The 13,776-nt window shown below is 41.6% G+C and overlaps 1 protein-coding gene across 7 annotated transcripts in view; it reads right to left on the minus strand.

Annotated features, from left to right (window-relative positions):
- The window catches only part of RALB (RAS like proto-oncogene B), a 56,929-nt gene that overhangs the window by 16,648 nt on the left and 26,505 nt on the right, over positions 1 to 13,776 (minus strand). For 5 of the 7 annotated variants that reach the window (XM_053597766.1, XM_053597761.1, XM_053597763.1 and 2 more), the window contains one exon: positions 3,484 to 3,649. In XM_053597766.1, coding sequence (XP_053453741.1) covers positions 3,484 to 3,597 — 114 coding nt within the window. In that variant the 5' untranslated portion in view covers positions 3,598 to 3,649. Of the gene's footprint in view, positions 1 to 3,483; positions 3,653 to 13,776 lie in introns of all 7 variants that reach the window. The other 2 variants (XM_053597759.1, XM_053597765.1) reach the window with 1 other exon arrangement.

The raw sequence follows: 13,776 nt of genomic DNA on the forward strand, positions 1-13,776 counted from the left end.
GTGGGGATCACTGCTAAGGTCTCTTTGAGCTCTAAAGTAATGATTCTGGAACTATCCCATCCAATACAGTATCCACAGGTCACATTCAAGTGAGCAACGGGTACAGCTTATCTCCAATCCTATCTCTCTGATCCTAACTCCACGTCTCACCCTCTTTTCCCCAGCCTTTGTTACAGAAGAAAAAGAAGAAACTTTCAGTAAGCAAATTAAAGACTAAGGAAATCACCCTCTAGACTGCAAGCATGCAACAGCTGTGTGGATTAGACAGTTTAGATACAGAACGTTTTCATCATCACAGATTCCATCGACAGCTGAAGACTCGCAAACGCACGTCATTTCATCTCTACTCCCTTCCCTGCTCTGTTTTTATTTCACTATTTCTTCAATAACTGCTGCTTTCCATTACTCAAATATGTAAGTTAGCCCATGAGAAGCACAGGGTTGAGGTCAAGAACAGCTTTCCCTGGTCTCTGCGGAGAAACATGGAGGAAGAGAAAAAAAACGTATGACTTTTCTGCATGCATCTTTTCCCCTTCTCTCTTGTCATACACACATACATACGTACACACATACCAAAAACGAAACCCCAGCCTAGGTTCTCCTGGTCTCCTACGGTACCAGCAGCAGTGCTGAGCAGAATGGATCCTACTCTCAAAGTAGATAGATTTGGGCTGGATCTGAACTTGCTCTTAGACCGGACATCCTGGGTCTCTCAATCACCTACACTGTATGCAGGGAAATCTTCCCTCCTCTGATCTGCCACGGCTCTGCCTCTAATACCGGGTTTCTCAAAAGTGGCAGTTCTGATATTTTGTACCAGCTAATTCTTTGCTGGGGAGTAGGAGTGTCCCCTGCATCCTAGGATGTTCAGCAGCATCCTTGGCCTCTGCTCGCTAGATACTCGCCCCAGTTGTGACAATCTCTGGGCTTTGCCAAGTATTCCCTGGGGAGACAAAATCCTCCTTCCCACCCGTTAACAACTTCTTCTCTAATCCTATCTCCCTAATCAAATTCGCCTCTTTGCACCAACCTCCATTATAGGAGGGAAAAACTTGTAGTAAAGCAAATTACAAGTTTTTAAGTAAAAACAAACAAAAGACTTTTAAAGAAGACTTCTCAACTTGCCTCTCTTTTATACAAAAATGCTTTGTGTAAATTCAGCAGCAGATCCTATGACATCTACCAATTTTGGCCCCTAGGTTAAGAAAAGCAGGCATCAAACACAAAAGTCTGTTATAAGACGTGGGGGGGGGGGTGCTCAGGAGGAGATCCAGGTTTTGGTCATTTGGGGGGCCCTCCTTAAGAAAAGGATACAAAATTATACACATAAAACTGAATACAAAAAATAACTATCTAGAATTGGAAAAGAAATCATAATCCATTATAAAGTTTTAAAGACAAATACTAAGGCAAACACAACCCCCACCCCGGACCCTTAGTGAGGGGAATATGGCAACGATGAAGGGAGTATCCCCCAATTCTGTTTCATCATCTCGGACTGGCAGCTTCCCTGCCAACCTTGAAGAAGCACGCTGCCATGGTGTACACTGTGGAGAGGGCCATGCATCAGGGAACTGTGGGGAGCCTTCACATAGAAGCTGAAGGCCTATTTAGCCCCACATTCGTGAGGAACTGAACTCTGCCAACAGGAAGTCTGGAAGAGGAAGCTGAGCCTCAGATGAGGTCACAGCCCCTACCACCACCTTGATTAGGGACTCTGAGCAGAGGACCCAAGTAAGCCACATTCTAATCCCTAATCCATGGGGAAACTATGAGACAATAAATATATGTGATTAGTTGTTACACAGCGATAAAAACGAATACAAACAGCGCTGATATCACAAAATATAGCAAAATAATGCAGTATTTTCACTAACTGAAACTGCCTGACATACCTCTAGAATACCTTCTACTTTTTGTTTGCTATATATTCTTTTATCATATGTCAATGATTATGAAATACTTCTAATGGAGAATAAAAATATAATTTAGTCTTTCCTCTAGCATCATTAATAAAAATTTCCCGTGTTCACAGTTCAAAAAATTTCTCAGCTTCAACACTACATGACATTACCAGTAATGAAAGTTTTAAGACTACTGTCAAATTTAGGAAACCTCTAAAGCTTCTCTATAACTTTGCTATAAGAAGCTGTAATAGCTGGAAGAACTTTCTGGAGGACTTCCTAGCACCACGTGTTTTGACCCTTGTTTCTCCACCATCCACACATGTACAATCCCAGCTGCCATAGGACACATTCATATTGGGATCCCCCCGGCCCTGCACCTCAAATCACAATGCTCTCAGTTAGCACCATGGGCAGGAGAATCCCTACTGCTAACAATAACTTAACCGCATGCTAAGTGACTCCAAACCACATAAACATAAACCACTATTCCCCAACTAACCCCACTCCTAACTTAACTTCCCTCAGCGAGATGGGGAAAATGCCTGTGGCCACTCCAATTGCACCCAACGTAAGGGAAGCAAGATAAAAGGAATGTTTAATGAAAGAAACCATGGTCTTAACTACACTATTGGTTAACTGTGGTTGTCATTACCTTCCTTTTATAAATTTCATAAAACTGTGAGGATGCAAGTGAGAGGCCCTGAGATTTCAGCTCTGCCCTCAACACTCTCCCTGGCTATACTGCAGTCCTCCCTTGGTATCCCCAGGGGATGGGTTCTAGGAACGCCACAGACAACAAAATTTGGGATGCTCAAGTCCCTTCTGTAAATGGCATAATATCTGCATATAACATCCTCCTGTATACTTTAAATCATCTCCAGATTACTTAACCATACCCAGTACAATGCAAATGCTATGTAAATAGTTATTATACTACATTTTTATTTTTTTATTTTTTATTGTTGTCAGAACCCACGGACACAGAGGTCTGACCATACCAGCAAATGGCAGTCAAGCAGGGGCTTTTGCTGCCAGGAATCCAGGCTCTGTTACTGCAATGGACTCAACACTAGTCACTCTAACCGCATTAAGTAAGTGATATAAATTTTGGGAAAGGATAGTACAACCTTTCTTTACCTTGCTGCATGGGAGAACTAAGGAGAACTTGATGTCTATCACTTGGGAAAAGATTAAGTTCTTGTGACAACTCAGCTCCCCTTTCACTGTCTCCGAAACTGACTAGTCATAACACCAAACACCTGACATGTTCTTTAGGCCACTCTCTACCACCTTCCCCCACCCAGACAGAAAAGAAAGCTTAAAATTTAACAATGGAATTAATGTGGGCCGAGACCCCTTACATCCCTTCCAGAGTTGATATCACTTACCTAAAATTAGCAATCTAGATCTTATGCTGGCTAGAGCTCCCTAGAAAGCTATTCAGAAACGACCTTGGTCCAGATTTTCTCCATGAAGCCCTATGCACATGGGAGATGGCCAGTGTAACATAGCTGGAGTAGGGACACTGCCATGACAGACGCCAACACAAAGGCAGTCTGGGCCTGGCACATCTTACCTCGTCATACATGAACTGCAGAGTCAGCGCCGACTTGCCAACCCCTCCACTGCCAACCATGATCACCTTGTGGAGGGCCAAGGAGCTCTGGCCCTTACTCTTGTTTGCAGCCATCCTGCCGGTTTTCCAAGGTCACAACACACGGAGAGAAGCCCCAGTTGAAGAGCTGCTGATGACAAAGACAAAGACTTAGACACACTTTGCTTTCTATCCAGTTGAAATCAAATGCCTTTCATGCCCTCCAGAAAAGCCTAACCCAGACAACGTTCCACAGAGAAGTAATTATTCTAGGCTCTGGGCAGAGATAAAAGCCCTCCAACAATTCTGGATGTCATTTACTCAGCAGAGACACGGCCAGAGCGAAAACGAGTCAAGAGAGAAGAAACGGGAGCACACATTCCACACCTGTGTCACTAGGACACTGTCACTAAAAATCACTGTTGCCTCAACAGGACTTCACTGAGACAAAATGACCAGCCACTCCAAGTCTGTTTCCTATCTCTATCCCAAGTCATCTGGTGCCACGGAGAACAGCTTGGGGACCTCAACCTCCAGCTCTTTATTCTTTCCTCTCCTTGCCCTTGTAGCCTCCACTTCCCGCCACACCCCCACGTACACACTCCCACATCAACACGCACTCACAGTCACACAACACTCCAGTGGATTACGGAGCTGAGCTGAAAGATAAGGACTCCTCATGACACATGACAGTTAAAAGAAGAAGAAATCAGTTGTTCGCTCCGGGTTTATTTAAAGGAGCTTACTAAAACAAGTTAAGCTGTTCTAAAATAACTATCTATTGGTCAAAATCCATTTACTCTTATCAGAAGTAATACAAGCCCAGTGGAGCAACCCTGGCACTGTGGGAAGACAAAGCACTCCAAGGAAGGAAATGGCACCTGGAAGCTATTGTGACCCAGGTACCAATCTTTATTTTAACCAATTTGTATGGGAAAACCTCTATTTCACATACAATCACACCAAAAGAAGAACGACAGGACTTGAGCATCTGGTGGGTCTGTCATTCGTGATCTGGTTGACCTGGACCTAATTATTCAATTTCTCCCCAAGCTAGTTTTCTTACCAGCAAACAAGTAAACCACCTACCTTGAGGATTGTCCTAGGAGTAAATGAAATAACTTATGTGAAAGGCCTGAACACAGTACCCAACACAGTAGGAAATTAATAAACATTGGTTTCCTTCCTATCTAATTTTAAGGGAAAGGTTTTTCTTTCTTTTTTTTTTTTTGTGGTTTTTGGCCGGGGCTGGGTTTGAACCTGCCTCCGGCATATGGGACTGGCACCCTACTCCTTGAGCCACAGGCGCCACCCAGGAAGGTTTTTCTAATTATAAAATAAGCTTCTAGTTCCATTACTGCTGATGAGATAACGTGAAAATACCGCAAATAGAAAAATAAATACATATATACAACACATCTTTGGGTAAAATAAAACAAGCTCACTTTAACTCAGTGCCTCCCATTCCTGGCTCTACAAAGTAATCTCTGGGGAGCCTGAGGAACATCCTGGTGCCTGGGTCCCACTCCAGAGATTCTGACAGAAATGGTCTGGGATGCATCCTGGACGTGGGAATTCTAGATTCGCAGAAGATACTAATGGGCACCCAAGGCTGAGAGCTGCTCTTAAATGCACAGCTGAGCTCAAAAGAAAGCAAGAAATCCCCACCCTGGGGAGAGGGGGTAGAATCCGGGCAGTAAGAGTTCCTACAGCCCTGGACGGTTGCTGTTTTAGGATTCACACACACACAGGGCTAGAGATGAGACATCCACACAGCTAAGTTAGAACTGAGACATCTTCTCAATAGAGAATTGAGAAGACCAGACCTTTGACGGAGTACACCTTCAGGTAAAGACAGACTAGAAAAACATCTGTCCACCAACAGAGTACAATGCCTGGACTCTTGCTGAAGGTAGTCTTCCCTAAAAATCTGTAACCACACACTTCTCAACGCCAGTAAGTCACACAAAATGTAGTCCCAGGCTGGTCACAAAGTGCTGGAGCCCCAGACAGAGTGCTAAACAAAATCTTCTGGGCGGCCAATATGCAATAAGACTGCTCAGGAGCAACAGCGAAAGCAAACAATTGCAACTCAAGAAACACACAAGAAGGCTCGGCGCCCATAGCACAGTGGTTCACAGCGCCAGCCATGTACACCGAGGCTAGTGGGTTTGAACCCAGCCGGGCCAGCTAAAGCAACAATGACAACTGCAACAACAACGACAATAAAAATAGCCGGGTGTTGTGGTGGGTGCCTGTAGTCCCAGCTACTTGGGAAGCTGAGGCAAGAGAATCGCTTAAGCCCAAGAGTTGGAGTTTGCTGTGAGCTGTGATGCCACAGCATCCTACCAAGGGTGACATAGTGAGACTCTGTCTCAAAAAAAAAAAAAGAAACACACAAGAAAATTACCTTTCACAAGAGCCAACAGACATAACAAACAGGCCATTTCAGACAGATACTATAAAAAGTTATTATTTGATCAATTTTAATAAAGAGCAAAATATAAAATAAAAAAATGACATTATCAAGAGACCAGATGGAGTTGAACAAGAACCACTCTGAATGCCTAAAGCATTTTTTAAGTATTTAAAATGAAAAGCATGAAGCTCAGTAGCAAATTCACAAGATACACAACTATCTTTTTAAAAGAAAAGCACCTATGATCCTGCCACCCAGAGATATTTACTATTAATAGTGTATTTTCCCCTAGAATTTTGATCTATATGTGCCTATATTTAAAATCCGTTTGAGATCGTATTTATGTAGCTTTGCAAGCTATTTTCATGCATTTTATTCAACTGTCTTGTGAAACAGCGCATTGAACTTACATAATTGAGGGCTTTGTCACTTAGCGTGTAGGTTACTGGCCTTGGCTGCCAGCCTCAGATCGCACACCTGCTCCTCCCCTCTGACACTGACAGTTTCCTGCCTACACCAGGCGCCCCCACTCCCCTCTGCTAATTACATGCTTTTTATTAAGTTAGCTAAGCAATTTAACTAGATAATTAAGCACATTTGAATTATGACTAAAATAGAACAAACGGGATAAGGGGCAGCCCTTCCCAAAAGGCTGCAGTTAAAGAATGTAAAACTACTTCTGGCCTCATTTCTGGTCCACACTAAACGAACTGAGGTTGAGGCTGCAACCTCCAGATCATCAGCCTGACACACAATTTCTCTGAATTTTTTATTATAGTTGTCTGAAAATTTTTCTAGGATGGGGGGCAGAAGCCTTTAAAATACATGTAAATATCTAACTCTAAACTTCTATTTTCAAAAACAAAGTCAATTTCTCTAAGATAAACAATAGTACATGAGTTGAAAACTATTCAAGAAATCCACAGATATTTCCCAAAACATCTGTGCTAAAAGCTCAAAACCCTAAATGACCATGGTGGGTATTTCCAGGGTACAGCACTACTTCTGCCAACGTGGCATGACAAAGGAAAGGACAGAAGAAGGGCAGAGGCGCCACCCATGTGTCCCTCACTGCACCAACCCTGGAAATGGCCATCTCCAGATTCCTAGTATTAAAGATAAGAAACTTAACTTGAAGCCACAGACAGCCTATTTATTATTGTTCTTGGTTTCACTTATACTGAAAGCATTCCAGAAACATGGTCTTTGTCCTCAAGAAACTCTAAGTCTGGTAGTCCAGACAGATTAGTAAGTAAATGATTACACTATAGAGTGATAAATGCTACGGCCAAAGTGTGCAAGAGGTGCTCTGGGAACGCAGAAGAGAGATATCTAAATCACACTGGAAGGTCAGGGGAAATTTCCTGGGGGGAGCAACTCATGAAAATGAAGATCTGAAGGAACTAACAAAATAGAGAGGAGAAATACCGGGAAAGAAAAAAAATATTAGTGAAGTTAAAGAAGTCCATGTTAATGACTTTTTTTTTTTTGAGACAGAGTCTTAAGTTGTCACCCTCAGTAGAGTGCACAACGCCCAGTCATTTTTTGTTGCAGTCATCATTGTTGCTTAGCTGGCCCAGGCCGGGCTCAAACCTGCCACCTTCGGTGTATGTGGCTGGCACAGTAACCACTGTGCTATAGGTGCCAAGCCCATGTTAATGATTTAATGTTTATAATCGATATGACCAGCCAATAATTATGTTCTTTTTTTTGGTTTTGGTTTTGGCCGGGGCTAGGTTTGAACCCGCCACCTCCGGCATATGGGACCGGCGCCCTACTCCTTGAGCCACAGGCGCCGCCCAATAATTATGTTCTTAAAAAACATATTTAGGTATCCTTTTCTCCAACATTTTATTTTGAAAAATTTCACTCACAACAAAAGAAAAGAGAGTTGAAGTTTTCCAAGACCTTTTGGAGAGGCAAGATGATGTTTTATGCTGTGTTAAAACTGGTTATGAGATATGGGTGTATTAATATGACCCTGAAGCAAAGTGTCAAAGTACATAATGAAAGTCAGCCAATTCTCCATGATCAAAAAAGTTCGATCTGTCCAAATCAAGAGTCAAAATGATGTTAGTAACCTTTTTTGATATCAGAGGGATTATTTTATTTATTATGAATGTATACTAACTAGACAAACAGTTAACCAAGTTCACTATTTGGAAGTGCTAAAAAGGCTGTGTGAAAAAGTTAGACTAAAAGAACCTGAACTTTTCACCAACAACTCATGGCTCTATATCACAGTCTGTGAGGGAGTTTTTAGCAAGTAAACAAATAACAGTATTGGGACATCCTTGGAACACACGCATGACTTTTTCTTTACCCAAAGATAAAGGAAATATTCAAAGGAAAACATTTTTGTGACATTCAGGACATCAAGCTAATGCAATGACAGCTCTGATGGCCATTTCCAGAAAAAGAACTCCAACACTGTTTTGAAGGGTGGAGTAGGGGTTGGCATAGATGCATAGCTCCCCAAGGGGAGTACTTTGAAAGTGACTGTAGTGATATGTAGCGCTTTTTCTAGGATGAGTTTGCAAATTTACTTATCAGAACTTGTAAAGTGGGTTCCATGTAGATAGCCTATAGCTGAGACTTGCTTTTTAAAATCCAATCTGTCATGAATAGATAAACTATGGTATATGCACTCTATGGATACTATTCAGCCATAAGGAAAGATGGAAACTTTACATCATTAGTATTTACCTGGATAGATTTGGAGAACATCCTCCTAAGAAGGGAAAATCAAGCATCCAATGTACTCAATACTAATATGAAACTAGTAGATGAGCAACTATAAGCCCATAGATGGAAAAAAAAAAAGCCCTGCAATTAAACTCAAGTTGGGGGATGGAGAAGAGGGAGGGGAAAAAGAGGAGGAGGGGAGGGAGTTTGGTAAGCTTTCACCTAAATGGTGCAATGTACAGGTACATGGCACATCTCCTGGGTGAAGGGCTCACCTACAACTTGGACTTTAACCTAACAAATACAAACAATGTAACCTAACTGTACCCATATATTAATCTGAAATTTAAAAAAAAAAACCATAAATCCAGTCTGTCAATCTCTGTCTTTTAATATGTGTATTTAGACCATTTATACTTATTGTCATGATTGACGAGGCTGGAATAAAATATAATATCTTAAAAAAAAATTCACCCAGAAAACTTGAAAGAACTATACTGTGAACCCATATACTCACCACCCAATTCTACAATTAACATTTCACTCCATTTGCCATCACAAACCCATGCATCTGTCATCCCTCTACCCCTCAATGCATTTTATTTTTTATGCATTTCAGTGAAAACTGCAGATATTAATAAACTTCATCCCTAGTACGAAGCATAGACATCCATTTTTTCCAAAGTAATTAGATTTCTCCCACTGAAATTGCTAACAATTTCAGAACTATATCTAAGCAGCTGGGACTGCTTACAGACTTCCTAATCTACTTTGTGAACTATTATACTTGGGGTCACAGCCCGTTCATAACAGCCATAACAGACCTTCCAACAGTGAGAATTTCTGCCTATAATATCCAGTCCTGGCTTGTTTCTCACCTTAGAGTTAAAAAGCCTTTTACAGAAGACTCTAGAAACCTATCAGCGCATAGGCATCTCCTATGGAGTGAACTATGCCCCTCCCTCCCAAATCCGTATGTTGAAGCCCTAACCCCGCCAGGGACTGTATTGGAGAAAGGGGCCAGAAGGAGGTGATTACAGTTACATGAAGTCATGGGGTAGAATCCTGATCCTATAACTGGTACAATTCTAAGAAGTAGAAGAGACACCTGAGCTCTTTCCACCACGTGGGGATGCAGCAAAAAGGTAGCTGTCAGCAAGGCAGGAACACAGCCCTCGCCAGAATCTAAACAAACTGGCACCCTATCTCAAACATCCAGCCTCCAGAACTGTGAAAAAATAAATTTTTGATGTTTAAGCCATCCAGTCTTTGGTATTTTGTTATGGCAGCCTAAGCTAAGACAACATCCTTCAATATGTCTCTACCTTTTGACACCAAAGCTCTGTAGTTTGATTCATTTTTATGCAAAAAATATTTAGGTTAGGCCAGGTGCAGTGGCTCATATCTGTAATCCTAGTACTCTGGGAGGATGATGTGGGAGGATAGCTTGAGCTCAGGAGTTCAAGACGGGCCTGAGCAAGAGCAAGACTCCATCTCTATTAAAAACAGAAAAATTAGCTGGGCACTGTGGTGGGCAACTATAGTCCCAGCTACTCGAGAGGCTGAGGCAGGAAGAGCCCAGGAGATCAGGCTGATGCCACGGCACTCTAGCCTGGGAAACAGAGTAAGATTCTGTCTCAAGGAAGGAAAAAAAAAAATTTAGGCTCAACTTTATGCCAAGCTTTGGATTACTTCTCTTGAAAAATTCAGTCAAGGAAAGACTTATGTAAATAAGGCATTCTTGATATAATTTCCCATATACAATGATAAAGATGGTACAAGGTATACTGGAAAGAATAATGAACTCCAGGAAAAGAGAATCAGGAAACTCCAAAGCTGAGTGAGAGGCCACTGTGTACAAGGGAGTGAGAGGTGAGCGTCTAGTACAACAGAGAGCACGTGCCAGGCAGCAAAGCCAGGAGATGTCACAGCAGGAACCACAGGACACTGAGGCATTAGGAGGGGAAGTGACTGGGTGATGGGGCTCAAAAGCCAGCTGTCCATGAATGGGACAGCTAAAATGCAATCATCAGAGACTTTGTTTTATCTTAGTGAAAATGGGAAACCACTGCAAGGTGAGTCCTCCAACTCGATTTAGCTTGAAAAGCACTGAATCCGTGAGGATAAACACATACTCCCCTATACAGAAAAACAAGGCATTCCAAACTAGGATTTCATTTAAATGGCTTCCAGGTGAAGGGAGGAAGAAAGCTGGGAAGTGGTTTTTCTATGTAATGTCATATGATAAATATTATAAGGCTTTCTGCCACTTAGCATAAAGCCAAATACCAGAACACACATTCACTGAGAAGTAAAATGTATTTTGAAAGCAAATAACAGTGTATAAAACCATGCAAGAGTGTGTTAGGAGGAAGGCACCGTTTCTAGTGAACTTCAGTCCCATAGGCTAATACAGTAATTAGCCTTTTTTAAACTTAAGGAAAAAATGGATTGGTAAGTAGAGCTCAAATGTCACCTTGCCTGTATCATAGGGTTGTCATGAATGTCATATGAGAATCTAAAAACCTAGGGGAAATGTAACTTCCCAGTGCTCCTCATAATGGTCAATGCGCTGGGTAATACAGTGCACAAAAGCATAGCACAAACTGTCAAGTACTGCACACCTGCAAAGAACTGTATTTAGCACTTTTTGTCCAAACGGTATGAACTGAAGGTAATCCGGATGTTACTAACAGGTCATAATCATAATATTTGAGCCTCCCCAAATATTATCCACGTTGTGAATCCTCTAAATAACAATTAAAAAAAGATACAATCCTAAATCTGGGATGATTTAAGCACCAATTTAAAACAATATTAAAAACAGACTATTGAAAAATCCACACCTATAATAAATATTAAATAAACAAGGGAGAACAGAGGGCTCTTGCTTACAGCAGCAGAATGCTGACAGCAGGCTGGTAAATGTAGACAGTGCACCTGAATGGGGAAAAAATCAGCAATTTGCAACTGTTACAGTACAGACTGGTTCAGGCAAGACCCTGGGTGGGTGCCAAATCTGGATGAGGGGATCTGGATGAGAAACAGGACATGTGCATGATCTTAAAGGGTCTCCCACATATTACTTACAACTTGCAAGGGGGAAAAGAGTATGGTGTGGCAAAATCAGGTAATATTTTGATCAAATGATCGAAATTAACATCACCAAGGAGAGACGGATGAATATAATGTGCCTCCAGATACGATGTCCGAGGACATTTAACCATGAGGACACACCAGACAAATCCGACTAAAAGGGGAAAGAGTAGGCAGCACTCTTTTAAAATGTCAATGATAGAAGATTTCAATGGTAGTGAAAACTTCAGGAAACCAAAGAGACCGACAAATGTAATACATGATCCTAGACTTGATCCTGACAAACCTGGAATACAGATGTAGATCCAAGGTTCAAGTGCGATATATAACAATGTTAAATTTACTGAGGTTGATAACTGGACTGCTGTCACGTAAGGGAGTCTCTTTATCTTTAGGAAACACCCAGTGATGTATTTAGAGGTAAAAAGGCCGTGATTTATGCAGCTTACCCTCAACAGTCCAGGGAAGAAAAATTCTCCAGGTGATTGTTAACCACACTAAAGGTGATTTACAGGGTTTGGATGACAATTACCTTTTAAAATCCCCTGCCAAGGAGAGGTCAGTCTCTGCTATTTGTTCTTTGTTTCTACTTTCTCCAGCCCTTTTCTGTCTATAAAACCAACCTCCTCTGTTCAGCTCTTTGAAACACATATTCTACTTTATAGAAAGAAGTACTCCCTGATTCTGGAATCATGAAAAGTCAATGAAAACCTTTATATTTGTTGTAATCTTGGGGCCCGTAGCCACCTTCCACAGCATGCAGATACCAAGGGCCTACGAGAAACAGATTTTAGGAGGACCCCAGAGGAAGACATACTCACCCAGGCCGCTCATAAAATTCAAATGTCCTGGCTAATATGGTAAGCTTTCCCTTTAGCAAGGTGTGAAAAATTCCCCAGGTGTGTCTTTGCCTCCCTATGATGTTACACTTGTGGTTCTACAAAGGTTCAAGGAACCATCATTGCTTTGCCCATTGAAGCAACACCACAGTACGGGAGAGGGAGCACTTATTAAACAATTACCATCAATTAATTCCAGTTCAATAATATCTCACATGATAACTATATTTGGTAAACTATAATAGCAGGCTATGAATTTAGGCATGAGGGAAGGAGGATAACAAGAAAAATTTAGGTTTACTTACTTTAAAAATTATAGGAAGCCACTGTTTTGGACTAAGCTCCTGCACCAAGTCAATGCAGACCAGAATGAAAATAAAAATGGAGTCACCGGTGCTAAAGTCCCATGTCACCAAACTGAAACCAAGTTGTTACCTGACCTTCCAGAATAACCAAGAGAGAGTCAATTTCCCAAAAGGCCAGGTTTAATCTTCAATTAGCATGATGAATGAAGTTCCTTTGTTGTAACCTGATGTTAACCAATTATTTTTCTCTTGTTCTGTCTTCCTGTCCCAGCTTTACAAGAAAAGTAACTTTGAAATGATCAATCGACTTTTGTTCTTTGTTTCTGCTTTCTTCAGCCCTTCTCTGTCTATAAAACCAACATCCTCTGCTCAGCTCTTTGACTTTACAAAAACTCAGGCTCAACACAGGAGATAAAAATTCCAATTTCAGGCAGGGCTGGTAGCTCAGTGGGTAGGGCACAGGCCATATACACCCAGGGTGGCAGGTTCAAACCCAGCACAGGCCAGCTAAACAACAAAGACAACTGCAACAAAAAAATAACCAGGCGTTGTGGCGGGCACCTATAGTCCCAGCTACTTGGGAGGCTGAGGCAAGAGAATTGCTTAAGCCCAAGAGTTGGAGGTCGCTGTGAGCTGTAACACCATGACACTCTACTGAGGGTGACATAGTGAGACCTTGTCTCAAAAAAAAAAAAAATTCAAATTTCTATTTTTTTCAAGCAAGTCTTCCCACAGAAAGCAATAAAGCAGGAGTGTCCAATCTTCCCTCTACCCCATAACTTGCTAGAAGAATAAGAGTTATCTTAGGGCACACGTTAAATACACAAACACTAACAAAAGCCGATTAACAAAAACAAAAGGTCCACGAATACTTTTTGCGATGTCTGACACTACACTGATGTCTACACTACACTGGATAAGCAAAAAAGTC

This window comes from Nycticebus coucang, chromosome 7 (genome assembly GCF_027406575.1).
Source record: "Nycticebus coucang isolate mNycCou1 chromosome 7, mNycCou1.pri, whole genome shotgun sequence".
Lineage (NCBI taxonomy): Eukaryota > Metazoa > Chordata > Mammalia > Primates > Lorisidae > Nycticebus > Nycticebus coucang.